This window comes from Equus przewalskii, chromosome 8 (genome assembly GCF_037783145.1).
Source record: "Equus przewalskii isolate Varuska chromosome 8, EquPr2, whole genome shotgun sequence".
Lineage (NCBI taxonomy): Eukaryota > Metazoa > Chordata > Mammalia > Perissodactyla > Equidae > Equus > Equus przewalskii.
Window position 1 is genome coordinate 84,842,437 of NC_091838.1, and position 16,142 is coordinate 84,858,578.

General features: G+C 45.3%; 1 protein-coding gene across 1 annotated transcript; it reads right to left on the reverse strand.

The window, feature by feature from the left end:
* Window positions 1-433: 433 nt before the first annotated feature.
* On the reverse strand, window positions 434-15,736 carry ZNF251 (zinc finger protein 251). Its single transcript, XM_008526202.2, has 4 exons — window positions 14,911-15,736; window positions 14,553-14,685; window positions 13,970-14,083; window positions 434-3,263 (listed from the first exon to the last, which is right to left on the reverse strand). Exons 1-4 carry the CDS (start codon window positions 14,941-14,943, stop codon window positions 1,585-1,587), a joined length of 1,959 nt encoding a protein of 652 aa, XP_008524424.2. The 5' UTR covers window positions 14,944-15,736; the 3' UTR covers window positions 434-1,584.
* Window positions 15,737-16,142: the final 406 nt, after the last annotated feature.

The following is a 16,142-nucleotide window of genomic DNA, read 5'->3' on the forward strand; positions in this document are numbered from 1 at the left end:
CGTGCGCACTTAACTGCTGCACCACTGGGCCAGCCCTGCAACTGAACTCTTATATGTTGCCAATGGGAATGTCAATGGTACAACCACTTTGAAAAACAGTTTGGCAGTTCCTTAAAAAGTTAAACATGGGGGCTGGCCCCGTGGCTGAGTGGTTAAGTTCGCGCGCTCCACTTCAGTGGCCCAAGGTTTCGCTGGTTCAGATCCTGGGCGTGGACCTGGCACCGCTCATCAAGCCATGCTGAGGGGGCGTCCCACATGCCACATCTAGAAGGACCCACAACTAAAATATACAACTATGTACTGGGGGGCCTTGGGGAGAAGGAAAAATTAAAAAAAATAAAAGTTAAACATACGCTTACCCTATGACCCAGTATCCCACTCCTAGCTGTTTGCCCAAGAGAACTGAAAAGTGAGGTTCACAAAACAGCCTGTCTTAGATGTTTACAGCCGCTTTATTCATAGTTGCCCCAAACTGGAAGCAACCCAAATACCCTTCCATGGGTGAATGGATAAACTGCTACAGCAGAAAGCTACTTGCCAGTAAAAGAGAATGAGCCACTGATACACGCAACATCATGGATGAATCTCCAACACATTATGTTAAGTGAAAGCCAGATCCCAAAGGCCACACACACAATGATTCTGAAAACATGAAACTATAGTGACAGAAAGCAAACCAGTGGCTTCCAGGGGCCGGGGGTGAGGTGGGGTCGACTACAAGGGAATTCTGGGTGATGATGGAAATATTCTATATTTTGATTGTGGTCGTGGCTACACGACTGTATGTTTTTGTTAAAACTCATAGAACTGTACATTAAAAAGGGTGAATTTTATTGTATGAAAATTATACCTCAAAAAACCTGACTTCTTAATAAGAATTTTCAAAAGTAAAGCTACTTGCCAGCCCCCTGCCTTGCTGGCCCCCGAGGTACCCTCTTTGGCTGAACCGTAGAGCTCTTTAGGATGAAAAAAATAAACAAACTTGGTTTCACAAATGCAACACTGGGGTTCCATGCAAGGAAGGGACTCCGACCTGCAGTTCCTCTGTGGGGTGGTTGGGGGATGAGCCAGACCATCCTGACGGTGGGAAATACGGCTTGAATGTGCCCAAGGGGCAAGGTTCTCTGTGCTCACGTGGAAGCAGGTGTGTAGGACTGAAACTAGACAATCTCAGCCACAAGCCTGGGCTTAGGCAGGAAAGCAGAGCTGAGCAGAATACATCAGGTTGGGTTGACACAGAACTGAGCGAGCTCAATTTTCATGGCCTCCGTTCATTCACCATCAGTTCCTGGTGGCAACTTGAGCACAGAGGTCACCTTCTAGCACAACAGTAACCTCTGCACAGACACTGTCACTTTCCAGAATGAATTCTATTACGTTTACTTTGGAATTTAATGACTTAATAGTCATCTGAATTGTTAGCTTTGCTAGTAATATTTAGACCTTCTTATTTGACTTTCATGATGCCATCCTATCCAACATAAAATGAACAATTGCTAAATTGTTTCCCACATTTATCACATTAAAAATGTCTTTTTTGGAAAACCTTTTTGATATGAATAAAGTATCTTTCAGATTCATCATTTAAAGGAGGTTTCTCTCCCACATGAGTTCGATAATGCGGGGTGAGTTGTAAGCTCTGGCTGAGGGACAATGATAAGGTCTTGCACTGGTGTGAGTTACCTGACATTCAATAAGGGTTGCACCCTGACTGAAGGCTTTTCCACACCCATGACACTTATAGGGCTTCTGCCTAGCATGAATTTTCTGATGTTCAATGGGCTGTGAGGTGGGAGGTTTTCCACATTCATTACACCCAAAGGATTTCTCACCAGCTTGAATCATCCAATGCAGAACAAGGTTTGTGCCATGGCTGAAGGCTCTGCCACGTCCATCACACACAGAGTGTTTCTCTCCAGTTAGAATCTGTCTGTGTGGCCTAAGGCTGGACCCATGAACAAAGGCTGGGCCACTTTTTCTGCTTTCACGAGGGTTCTCTCCAGTATGAATTCTCTGATGCTGAGTGAGGGCTGACCTCCGGCTGAAGGCTTTCCCACAGCCACCACAGTCATAGGGTTTCTCTCCAGTGTGAACTCTGCGGTGTAGGGTGAGTTGTGAGCTCTGACTGAAGGCTTTCCCACATTCAACGCACTGATAGGGTTTCTCCCCAGTGTGAACTCTCCGATGCTGAACAAGAGTTGAACTACGACTAAAGGCTTTGCCGCACTCATTGCAAACATAGGGTTTTTCTCCAGTGTGAATCCTGACGTGCTCAGTGAGGTGAGAGTTAAAGCCAAAGGCTCGGCCACATTCATTACATACATAGGGCTTCTCTCCAGTGTGAACCCGATGATGGAGAAACAGGCTGGAGCTCTGACTGAAGGCCTTCCCACACTGATTACATTTATGGGGCTTCTCTCCAGTGTGAATCCTTTGGTGTTGAATAAGGCTTGAACTCCGACTGAAGGCCTTCCCACACTGACTGCACGCATGGGGTCTCTCACCAGTGTGAATTCTCTGATGCTGTGTTAACTGTGGGCTCTGGCTGAAGGCTCTTCCACATTCATTACATTTGTACGGCTTCTCTCCCGTGTGAATTATACGATGTTGAAAAAGAGTGGAGCTTCGACTGAAAGCCTTCCCACATTCACTGCACCCAAAAGGTTTTTCTCCAGTATGAATTCTCTGATGGAGGAGGAGGTGGGAATTGAGGCCAAAGGTTTTCCCACATTCATTACATTTAAATGGTTTATTTCCAGTGTGAACTCGATGGTGCAGAATAAGGCTTGAGCTGTGAGTAAAAGCTCGTCCACACTGACCACATGCATAAGGTTTTTCTCCACTGTGACTTCTCTGATGCCTAGTTAGGTCTGAGTTATATCTGAAGGTTTTGCTGCATGTACCACATTTAAAGGCTGTCTCTCCTGTTTTCTTTCTTTGAAGTCTCACAACATTTTGGCCCAGATTCAAGTTTCTATCAAATGCACCACTCTCCTGGTTTTTTTCTCCTGGACAGCTTGCCCTACACATAACAGTTTCTTTCCTAAAAACTCTCTCGAGAAGTTGGGGTTTCTTCAAAGTCTGCCCATCAGAATTTCCCAGGTATCCTTCTAGTTGACTCTTACAGCCCAAAGCTTCCTGCAACTTGGGTGCCTGTGGGTTATCCCTTGATAATCTTCTTGATGTCGATTCTGGGGCTTTTACTTCTTCAGAACATTTCTGGTTTAGAATGAATAGTTCCTTCGCAGTCCCAATCTTAGAATCTGTTACACAAAACATAAAAAAATTACCAGAGAAACCATCTATCAGGGACAATATCCATAATATGTTAAAAGCTCCTACAAACTGTCATGCAAAAGGTAGACACTCCAATAGGAAAATAAGTGGTAGGAAGAACTAAGAAGTAAACATGGCCAATCAACAGGATAAAATATTTTAAGTTCATTAGTAATCAAGAAATAGAGATTAAAACAAATTATTTTTCACCTATAAATTGGCAAATTAATCCATTCAGAAAATACTTAGAATTCAACAAATATTTAGAAGGCCAGGCACATACTAGGTAAGGAATATCACAGTCAAGAAGACTGGCTCCCAGCTGGTCTATACGGTCAGAGAAGACCTCTGGGAATAAGTGAGGTTTAGGCTAAAACCTGAAATTAACACCTAGCAGTGGCAGACACGAGGACCTGGATGTGCTATGTGACAACGATCAGGTCCAACAATTGAAAGAATCTCACTATGGCTGGAACAAGAAGAGCGAGGAGAGAGCAGCAAGATGGGCAGCAACAGAACATGAGGTCCTACAAAAGCTCAAGAACTTTAACTTTATTCCAAGTACTTAAAGATAATACCCAGTGTTAATAAGAACCAAAGAAACAATCACTGTCTTTTACTGTGGCTGGGACTGTAAATAAACATGACTTTTTAAAGAGAAATCTGGAAATATGTACCAAAAGAATTGATATATCACACATCCTTTGTCAAAATTATGCATCTAGCAGTTTTTCCTAAGTGGACAGTCATACACACAAAGACACGGTGACTATGACAGTCACGGAAAGCCCTTTTTAATTGTAGGAAAACAAGAAACAACCCAAAGGTCCAAAAACTAGGGATGGTTAAACCTGGTATAGACTATTCATATGATGGGACACCATTCTGCCATTAAAATTATATAACAGAAGAATTTATAATTAAAAGTCCAAGATCTATTATAAAGTAAAAATCACATTCTCAAACTATATATACTGCATAAACCAACTTTTATTGAAAACATACACGGTAAGATAGGAGCTGTTTCTTCCTTGCATGTTTAGTACCAGTTGGCGAAGCCATCTGGGCTTAGTGTTTTCTGAGGAAGGGTTTTAAATTACTGAGCCAATTTTTTAAATACTTATAGGATTATGTAGTTAACCTTTTCTTCTGCCAATTTTGATAAATCGTACTTTTCTAGGATATTTATACATTTTATCTTCATGTTCAAAATTTTTCACATAAATGTGTTCAAAGGATCTTTTTATCTGTTTGTAGTATGTGTGTTGATGGCTCCTTTTTCACTTTGGTTATTTGTTCCTTTTCTCTTTTATTCTTGATCAGTTACATCCAGAAAATAGGAAGAGGTAGTATATGACCCAATTCCTTTTGTGAGGTTAATTCAACTTGATACCACAACCTGACAACAGCAATATGAGAAAGGGAAATTTCAGGCCAATCTCACTCACAATTATAGATGCAAAAACCCTAATTAAAACATTAATAAGACAAAACCAGTAACACACAACAAGGATAACAAGTTCGGTTTATTTCAGGAATGCAAATTTAGTAAAAATCTATCAATATAACTCTCCATACTTACAGAAAAGGGAAGAAAAATCATATGGTTGTCAATAGACGCAGAAAGGATTTATGACAAAATTCAACATCAATTTCTGATTTAAAAAAAAACCCAAATTTTTAGAGAACTATGACCAGAAGGAAACTTCCTTAATATCAAATTGGCATCTACAAAAACACCTACAACAGACACCACACTTCATGGTGAATGTGGAAAGTTCCTCTCGAGGTTGGATAGTCTGCCATCACTTTCTATTCAGCATTGTCTGGGCCAGAGCAACAAGACAAAAAGAAATGTAACAGGAGTCAAAGATCAGAGAGGAAGAAATGAAATCATCATTCGCAGGTAAATTATCAGAATTAATAATAGCTTATCAAGTTTGCTGCATAAAAAATCAAAGTATTAGCTACATTTCTATGTACAAAAAATAGAAATAAATAACTAGAGGGGCCAGACCCGTGGCCGAGTGGCTAAATTTGAGTGCTTCACTTCGGCAGCCCAGGGTTTTGCCGGTTCAGATCCCGGGTGTGGACATGGCACCACTCATCAAGCCATGCTGAGATGGTGTCCCACATGCCACAACCGGAAAGATCCAAAACTAGAATATACAACTATGCACTGGGGGGCTTTGAGGAGAAAAATAAGAAAAAGAAAAAAAGAAGATTGGCAACAGATGTTAGCTCAGGTGCCAATCTTTAAAAAAAAAAAGTAATAGCTAGAAAACTACAATTAAAAGATATTTAAGCCCAAATAGGAAACCACCCAAATGCCCACCAACAGTAGAATGGATGACTAAATCACAGCATACCCATGCAAGCGATGAGACAGCAGTGAGAACAAACGAACCACACTGCACACAACAGCATGGATGAGGCTTAAAAACATAATTTTGAGAGAAAGAAGCCAGATATGAAAGAATATAGGCTGGGGGCCGGCCTGGTGGTGCAGTGGTTAAGTTCGCACGTTCCATTTCAGTGGCCTGGGGTTTGCTGGTTTGGATCCCAGGTGCGGACATGGCACCGCTTGGCCAGCCATGCTGTCATAGGCATCCCACATATAAAGTAGAGGAAGATGGGCACGGATGTTAGCTCAGGGCCAGTCTCCCTCAGCAAAAAGAGGAGAATTGGCAGCAGATGTTAGCTCAGGGCCAATCTTCCTCACCAAAAAAAACAAACCAAACCAAATAAAAACAAAACAAGAAAAAATTAATATATTGCCCTGACTAAAATATAAAGGAGAAATAAAAGTAACTTACAGAAAAAAAAGAGAGAGAGAGAAAGATACCACTTACTTGAGCATAGGAAAAACACCAAACACCTAGGCATGAATCTAATCAAAGAGATAAAAGGCCTCCTCACAGAAAAATAATCATTACTGAGTGAAATTAAAGAAGACCAAGGTAGGGGCCGGCCCAGTGGTGTAGTGGTTAAGTTCGCGTGTTCCACTTTGGTGGCCTGAAATTTGTGGGTTTGGATTCTGGGCGTGGACCTATACATCGCTCATCAAGCCATGCTGTGGCGGCTTCCCACGTACCAAACAGAGGAAGATGGGCACGGATGTTGGGACACGGCAATCCTCCACCAAACAAAAAACAAAAAAACCCCACCAAGGTAAATAAAGAGATGTAACATGTTCATGGGTTGTGGTATTCAGCTTGTAAAGATACCCACTTCTCCCCAAACTGATTTAATGCAAACCTGATCAAGCTGATTCTAAAATTAATATGGAAACACAAAGGGTCAAGAACAGGTAAGACTCCACTGTGGACAGACAGACAAGGAGGCAGAAGATTTGCTCTCCTGGATATTAAGATTGGTCAAGGACAGAAAAAGGAATGGGGTAGAGGAAATTATATCCATGTGCTCTCCTCTCCTGGCTTCACAGAGCAGGGTGCCCCTCCCCACGATGGGCACCACGGACCACTTCCCTGATGGTGAAGAGCTCAGACTGTGAAGTCAGGCACAGCTGGGAAAAACGCTAGTCCACTGTAGACTGAACTTTTCTCTTTCAGAAATAGGTGATAATAATTTTCCTTAAAATTCTCATGTAACTAAGATTTGAAATTTTTAATACGAAATAAAAAATACATAGAGGAAAATGAGAAATTGTACATTGCTCAGTTTGAAAAAGTCATTACCTGAAACATCAGATTAAAATAGAGAAAATCTCTATGGAAAATTAAAAGGCCTTTAGAGTGACTTTGTTTTTTATGCCCATGGTAATGGCACTGTTACCAGACAATATGAAAATGAAATACAGATATGGTGATTTTAATTCACGTGAAGACCTAGACTGTTACACCAAAACAGCTAAAACTGCTTATATTTCTTAAACTGGGCTTAATAATAATAACAAAGTGACCCTTATGTAAACTGGGGTTTACTGTATGGAAATGCAACATGAATATGGGTTACTGGTAACTGTGATAAAAATTTTAAAATAAAAATACAAATAAATGGCCCTTTTGAATGGAGTCTTATTACAAAGAAATTCCAACAATATTGTAAAATGCTGTAGACCAATAAACTTTGTCCAGTTAATCTTTCTGAGTACAATTTAAAGATTTATACAATTTTTAAAAAATTGATGCTTCTCTAGTGATTCTTAATGTTAATTTTTCATTATATTTTGCTAGGATGTGGTTATTTCTTCTGTCATTCTAACATTATTTAGGAATCTTAAGACTTCAAAACTGAGGTAATAAACGCCTATATTTACATTAAAAAATTTTAAACATTAGAGTTAAACCGTAAGCTCCTTGTTAGGAAAGTCAAGAGAGAGACTGGGAAAAATCTCCACATCTCCCCCGTCACTGTTCCCACGCTCTCCTTTTAGCGATCACACAGATTTCCTGGCAGACACTAGGTTCCTCCCTGATGTCTGCAGTCAACGAAAAAGCAAGTTTAAAACCAGCTCTCGCGCCGTCGCAATCTTCCCTCCCCCGAGACCTCGCAGGTAAACAGCGCAGGTACCACGGTCCCAACGCTGCGGCCTGGCCCCGGGGCGACCCCGCCCGGACACTCGCCGGTCCGCGGTGAGAGCGACAGCACCGCGCCCACGCCCGCCGGACCGGAGAGGGGACAGGGGGATGCGCGGCATCGCAGGGCTCTGCTGCCACCCGCGGCCGCCGGGGGTAGGACAGCACCCGAGGGACGAAATCAGCGCGGAGCAGGACGAGGCGCAGGCCGCCCAAGGGCGACCCCAGGTCCCCGCGATCGAGCGCAGCCGGGAGCAGAGCGCACGCGCAGGCACCGCCCGAGCCGCCCCGCGGGCGAGAACGGGCCGCGGTCCCCAGAGGACGCCCTCCGGGGCGGAGCGGCCTCCTCTCCTGCGTCCGAGGCTCACCAGGTTCAGCCTGCGCAGCCCCGCCCCCAGCGGACGTGGGGTAATTACTTTTAAAGCAGGACACCTGCGCGCTCTTTTGCAGGAGAAACCCCAACACAAGCAATCACCTCTTCCCATCAGACCGGAAGGCCGACCCCCGGCCACTCTGCGGGCGCCGCCCCTCTGGCAGGGGCACCATCGCACCCACCGTGTCTCCTGGGCTGCACCCATTCTCCTTCCTCCGACCCAGACAGGACTCCGAGTCTTCCCACGAACCCTGAGGGCAGATCTCACCTGAGAGGACCCATGTGGCACCTGGACTGCAGAGCTAAACGCCACACTGGGCGCCTTGTTCTAAGTGCGGCACTAACCATGTATAACAGCCTAACTCCACTACGAGTTTCGAACAGCTAAGTGACGATTTAGTCAAAATTACCACAAAACAGTGGCCATTAGAACCATGGCTACATAAAACTATTCAGCTCTTAATTTTCCCCTAGCCAGTGAAGACATGTGCCCTCAGTGAAACGCACAGCACAAGGGAACTTGCTGGGTGATGAGGGCCTTTTATGTCTTGACAGAGGTTTGGTTTACATAGATGCATCTATTTGTTAAAACAGCAAATTTACACTTAAGATTTGTACATTTTGCTTATGTAAATTTTACCTCAAAAGAAAAAACTGTTAAGAAATACTCATCTCCAATTAATGATACACATGTATTTAAAGAAAGTGAACTGATGTCTCAATTTACTTTGAAAAGCAACAAGAGACTAAGTGGATAGGGAGACCAGTGGACATGTGCTCATCCAGCACAGGCAAATGTCAAAGGCAGGATCCAGGGGGCGGGTATACAAGCGTTCACTATAAAATTCTTTCAACTGTAACGTATGGTGAGAAGTTTCATAAGAAGATGTTGAGGGGAAAGCACTTCATATAAATCCTAAAGAATCCAGAATGTATGTATGATTGGCAGGTCATAGCAAAAAGAAAACGTTGGCCAAATGCATCAGACTGAACGTTACAACCTACTGGACCTCAAAAGCAAATTATACTAAGTAACATTACTACTGGTAATAATCATTTGCTTGCATGTAACAGGAATGTTGACAGAATGTTACTTAAGCCCACATCAATAAAAAAATCCCACAGAGGTTCATTATACTAAAATATTGGCTAAGTGACAGATAACATGTAAATAAAATAGACAACATGAAGATGAAAATAGATTAGAAGAAACATCATGGGACATTTACAAAATTCAAGCATCTAAATGGGTAATTGTGGAGAAAGACATAGACCCTTCTCCCCACACCAACCTAGAAGGAAATATAAAATCGTAAATTTGGATCTCAATATCAGGTCTCAGTAGGAACAAAGTTTAGTTCTGAATCTTCTCATGTCTTCACAAAGCCATAAAGAATAAGAGAACAGATGAAAAAGAGCAACCCAACCTTCCCAAGCCAGTGAAAAGTCATCAGAAAAATATTATCATGAAGCAAACGAAAATTGTAACCTTACATGCCAACACAAATTAAAAGACAAAGGAAAATTTAAAGCTGTGAAGGAATCCACAAGCAGAAATACCAGAACCAAAGAAGAGATGGCCAGGCTCTAGGAGGTGAGGGCCAGAGAAGAGGCAGAGAATGGACTGACAGAGTTGGAGGTGGAGGGCGAGAGGGAAAGAAAAAATTTTAGTGAAGCAACACAGGGAGAACAGACACTATGCAAGACACAGAAATAAATAAATCTTTCAAGGATCGTAGAGAAAATGATGGATGTAGCAGACAGACAAAGGAGACCCAATGTGTACATGGCTGGAGTCTCCGAAGAACACTAAATAAATGGAACAGGCCAAGCACTTACAGCCAGGACAACTTAACCTGTAATTCAAGAATGCTTCTCTGAAGTGAAATACCTGAAGCTACACCTTGAGAGGGCAACCTGACCCAGAGCAAGCAGCACTGAGCCACGCCCTAGTAAAAACCCTGGGCTTCAGAGACAAAGAATTTAGTGGAGCATGCAGGCGAAGAGGCCAAGTCATTTATGAGAGAAAGAAGACAGGTTGGAGTCAGTTTATTTGATGCCAGAAGATGGTGGAACAAGACCTCCAAGTTATTTAAGGAAAGAAAATGTGAGCCAAAGATTTTACAGCCAGTCGGCTGTCTTTCAAGTGTAAAGGCCACATATGGCTTCTGCTTCTGAGTATGACGGACAAAGATGCTACTGGACCACCTCCCCCACCCACTGAGGAAGCAGCCATAAAACCAGGACATAACACAAAAAAGCAACCATCTGAAGGTACTGGGGTGAAGCTGATGTGTGCTGGTGGGGGTGCACACTCACTCAGAGGAGGGGCGAGGGGGCAACAGAGTAAGTTCTCTTCCATAGCTCATACCCTGAGGCTAAATGCAGCCTTGCCACGCCAAGAGGCAGGGGCACAGCTGGAAAAACACACAGCCTTCCTGGCCTGGGAAGCCAGAAACGAGCGGCCAGGCACTGCGAACTCTAAACATAATGGAAGATTCCTGGGAAGGAAAGAGCCAAAAAGGGGCGCCCCAAACTCTTTACGCCCACATCCCTGGCTGATGCCTGAACCACACATGCACGGGACACACTCAAAGCAGCCCAGCTAAGAACAAATGACTTGAAGACACCAGAGACGCTGCATAGGAAACAAAGTTTTCAGTTCAAGCCCAGCCAAGAAAATCAGCTGTTGAAATAAAGAAAACAACACTCATCAGGGGAAAATAATAGAATCCAGAATCTCCACTCCAAAATTAGCCAACACACAACCAAGAAAACACAACACATTTTCATGAGAAAAGAAAATCAGCAAAGTCGACCCCTGAAATGAACCAGATGTTAGAATTAACAGACAAGGATTTTAAAGCAGCTATTGTAATTATACTCAATGAAGTAAAACAAAACATGAAAATCTCATGGAAGTGAGAGTCTCGGCAGAGAAATATAAACAATAAAAAAGAACAAATGCACCTTTTATAACTCAAAAATACACTTTATAAATTTAAAAATTCACTCATGGACTTAAGAGCCAAATGGACATGACAAAGGAAAGAGTAAGTGAACTTGAATCTAGATTAATAGAAATTATTTGAAGAACATAGACAAAAAAGACTTTAAAAATAATAAACAGAGCCTTAGGGACCTGTAAGATGATATCAAATGGTCAAACATATGTGTAATTGAAATCTCAGGAGACCAGAGAGAGTACAGTGGAGAAGGAAATTTGAAGATATAATGGCACAAATTTCCCAAATTTGATTAAAGACAGAAATTTGCAGAACTGAGACGCTAAACAACATCACACAGAATAACCACAAAGAAGCCCATACTGAGGCACATCATAGTCAAACTGTTGAAAATCAAACATAAAGAGCAAATCTTGAAAGCAGAAGAACAACCTATTACATACAGAGAAACAATGATGCAATTAATGGCTGACTCCTCATCAAAAACCATGGAGGCCAGGAGACAGTGAAACAAGATCTTTAAAGTGCTGAGTGAAAAAAACCAAAAAAACCCTCTGTGAATCCAGATTTCTAGATCCAAAGAAAATATCACTGAGGAATGAAAGCAAAACGCACACATTTCATGTAGAAGAAAACCAAGAGAATTGACCCAGCAGATGAGCACCACAAGAAATGCTAAAGGAAGGTCTTCAGGTTGAAGGGAAATGACACCTGGTAGAAACTCAGGTCATCAGAGAGGAATGAAGAGCAGTGGACACAAAAAATATTGGGGAGAATTCGAAAGACTATTTTTTGGCCTTTTTCCTCTTAATTTTTTGTAAACTACATAACTGTTTGAAACTAAACATGACATTTTCTTGTAGAGTTTAAAAATATATACTGATATATTACATATAACAACTGTAACATAAAGGGTGGGGGGATGGTTGCAAAATTTCTGGATTTTATGTGAAGTAGTACATAATGAACTGTAATTAGACTGCAAAAACTTAAGTATGACTATTTAATCTCTAGGAAAATCAGTATAAAAAATGCAAAAAGATTACTTAAAAAGCAGATAGGAATATTAAAAGGGAATTCTAAAAAATGTTCAAATAACCCAAATAAAGGCGAGAGAGGAATAGAGGAACACAAAATAGAGGAGATAGCTATAAAATAAAAAAAAATGCTATTCACAAATGCCTTTCTGAACCAGATCAATAATTATATTAAATATTAATGGGCTGAACACTCCAAGTGAAAGACAAGGATTGTAAAGATGGATTCAAAAACAAGACCCAACTCCCTGCTGTCTACAAGAGATTCACTTAAAGTCTGAAGACATGGCTAGGCTGAAATTAAACGGATGGAAGAGATATACCTTGTTAACAGCAGGCATAAGATGGCTGGAGTCACTAGGTTAGTGTCAGATAAAATATATTTCAGAGCAAATTTATTACCAGAGATAAAGAGAAACACTTTATAAGGATAATCATAAATGTGAATGAGCCCATTAACACAGCTTCAAAATACATGAAAGAAACATGGAAAAAATTAAAGGGAGGAACAGATAATTCCACAATCATATTGGATATTTTAACACCCCTCTCTTAGCAACTGAAAGAGTAACTAGACGAAAAATCCCCAAAGACATAGAGGATGTGAACAATGCCACCAACACCTCCACTTAATTGACATTTATAAAACCACATAACAGCTGGACACCCATTCTTTATAAGCACACATGACAGACCAAAGTACCAGGATAGGACAAACTTGGGGTCATAAAACAATAGCAAATAAATGTAAAAAGAATGAAGTCATACAGAGGATGTTCTTGACTGCAACAGAATTAAATTACAAATTAATAACAATAAGAACTAGGAAACATCAACGATTTGGGAATTAAACAACACATGTCTAAATAATCATTGGGTCAAAGAAGAAACATGAGAAACATTAGGTAATATTTTCAACTAAGTGATAAAAATACTACAACATATTAAAAATTTGTGGGATGCATCTAAAGCTGTGCTTAGAGGACGATTTATAACTTTAATTACCTATGAGAAGAAATATCTCAAATCAATCAAAGCTTCTACTTTTAGAAACTAAAGGCTTCATATAACCAACTTTGAATATGCCCAAACTGTGGGTATATTATTCACAAGAGCCTTTCTGAATAAACTACTAGAAGATAAACTCCACCCAACCAAGAGACGATGGAGAAAACTTTGGTAAAAGAACCTGGACAAACAGTGCACTTCACCGTAGATCTAAGGCACTAACAAAGGAGGGGATACAAACGACGAAGTGTTACGTGCTTTGACAATGTAGAAACAACACAACTGACCAAAAATGAGGAGAAAAAAGCAAAGTAACACAAGGTCACTGGAAGTCAAAGAGAACATTTAGAGCTGACAAGTCAAGCAGTAGAAGCATGTTCAAGAAAGGTAAACATTTTTTAAAAAGGAATACTATTGACTGAAATTGGGAGACAGAGGAGAAAAAGGATAGAAGTTTATTTTACAGGTGAACCAGGTGGAGAACCTATAGCCACTGTCTAAAGAAAGAGAGTAAGAAGGGATTTAGAGACAGAGGGAATGAGGCTGTTTATAACTGTTTAACTACAGAGGAAAACACTAAAGGCAAACTTCCCTAATGATCAGAACTGTGTTTTTTAAGGCAAAGCAGTAAGATAGAGCCTTTAAAGCATGTGCATCTGTCTGCACAAGCACAGGCTGCTGTGTGTGTCTGAGGCTGCACCCAGAAGCCCGCGGAAGTGAGCATCACCACCCAACCAGCACCGTCTCTGGGGCCGGCCTGCCACCTCTCACCTGTTCTGCAGCTGCTCAAGGCCACCGGCTCCTCAGCTCCCAGAAGATCCAGGACCCACAGCTCTTTGCCTTGCTCCAGCTGGAGGATCAGCTCTGGTTTAGGGACAGGGAGTCCTGTAGAGGAGACGGCCTTGGGTGAGCTGGTGCGGCCTGGGGAGCTGGGGCAGGGCACTGCCCGCCAGGTCTTCAGGCCAGGAGAGAAGCCCAGTGGCAGGAGCACCCTAGGCAGGTGGGAGGGGAGCTCTCGCGGTGGCGGGGGGGGGGGGGGGGGGTCACAAAGTGTGTGCTTGTTGGGGGAGAGAAAGAGGTTGCTCAGGGGAGGCAGAGGCTGAGGGAGTGCCCAGAGAGAATTCACTCATCAGTCCTCCCACCCCTTGGGGGACAGCTGTGGGCGTGGGCAGCGCAGAGCGAAGTCGCTGGAACTGGGACCAAGGCAGGCTCTCCCATGGCGAATACGCGGAGACCAGACTGGTATCTGGGGACAAGGGACAGGAGCCTCCTCTTTGGGCTCCAAAGTGCGGAAGCAGCCCCCCCCTTCCAGTTCCCTAGAGGCCCCCACCGCGAGGCCGGGGGACAGCCTCACCCAGCGAGGCCACGTGCCCGTAGTTCTCCAGCATCACGTCCCTGTACAGCGCCCGCTGGTCCGGGCCCAGCTGCCGCCCCTCCGCGCGAGAGAAGTACACGGCCACATCCTGGAAGGTCAGCGGCTCCGCCTTCTGCAACGACAGGTGGCCGCACCACTGGGCAGACGTGCTGCGGTCAGCCCGAGCACCAGCTGCCCTCTTTGCCATGGGGACAGCAGAGCCCCTCTCCCTGGGGGAGGGCGTGAGTGCAATCCCAGAACCCTTTCTTTGGGTGCTAGGACTGCCGCCCGGAGACCTTCTCCCGGCGCGGGGCTCACCGCTCCAGAGGAGGCAGGGCAGGGAGAAAGGTGAACTCACCTGGGGCGATGGAAGCCGAAGCGCCGCTGCCATCCTGGGGAAGCTGGATCTCAGGCCTGGGCCTCCCCTCTCTCACCCTCAGGGGAAGGGGACCCCTACTCAGAACCATTCAGTGTCATTAAGTCACCCCATTAACTCCCATGGCCCAAGGGTGTGGAGGGTGGCCAGGTGAAGAACGGCAGAAATGGGTTCCTGAGTGGCCACCTGTGGCCACGAGTAAAATCGCCCGTAGAAGTAACCGGTCAGAGGCAGGTCACTGCAGCACGAGCCAACGCGTGCCCGACTGCCCAGGGGTACACGCACACTCCCCAAAACCGGCAGAGCCAGAGCCCCGGTGGGGCCGGGCGCCGGCGGGTGACAGGGGCAGCTCCAGGGGCCCAGCTTCCCGGGTCACGCTGGTGCGAAGAGCGCACCCGGGACAGGCCCTGCAGCCCCCAGCCCGCCCAACGAGGGGGAGGGGACGTGGGAGGGGCGAGTGGGGCCCGAGCCACCGAGGTGCAGCCAGAAGCCTGCCGGCCTTCTCACGCCTTCGTCCCCAGCCCCTCGGGGCGGCCTCCCGTCTCCTCGCCGCCCCGCAGGCCAGCCTGCGGTCGCACGCTAGTTCTCCCAACAGCCTCCCCTCCGGCCTCCAGGGTCCTGCGACCTCGCTGGCTCCCGGGCCCGCCGGCTCTGGCCTCCAGGGCTGCAGGCACAGGCCGCCGCTTCGCCCGCGCTCCCAGGCCGCTCGGGGCCGAGCCCCCGCCGGGCAGCTCTCCCCTTAAACCTCCGCGCTGCCGCCCCTGGCCACCGTGACCCGGGCCGAAACCTCCCGAGACCCCGCCTGGACGCCCCTCGGCCTGCGGGGTCCGCCCACGCCTCCCAGGGGACCTGCGCCGCCCCGCGCCACGCCCACGACCCCTCCGCCCGCGACCAACGCTCCGCAGCTCTTGCCTGCCGTCCGCCCCGCCCACAGCGCGGGAATAGGGGAGCCCGAAGGGGGCGGGGCCGGAGGAAGGGGCGGGACCGAGCTGCGCGCAGGGTCGCCCCGCCTCTTCCGGGTCACCCCGGGGGCGCCCTCGCCTGCGCTGGTGACCTGCGCCAAGACCGCCGAGGCCGGAAATGGCGGCGCGGGCCCCGCCCCGCACTTCCGGGGGCGCCGTGGGCCGGCGCGCCGCGTGTGGGCGGCTCTGAGCGAGCTGCATGCGCGCGGGAAGCTGGTGGGCTGGTGGGCTGGCGGTCGGAGCCTGGTCGTC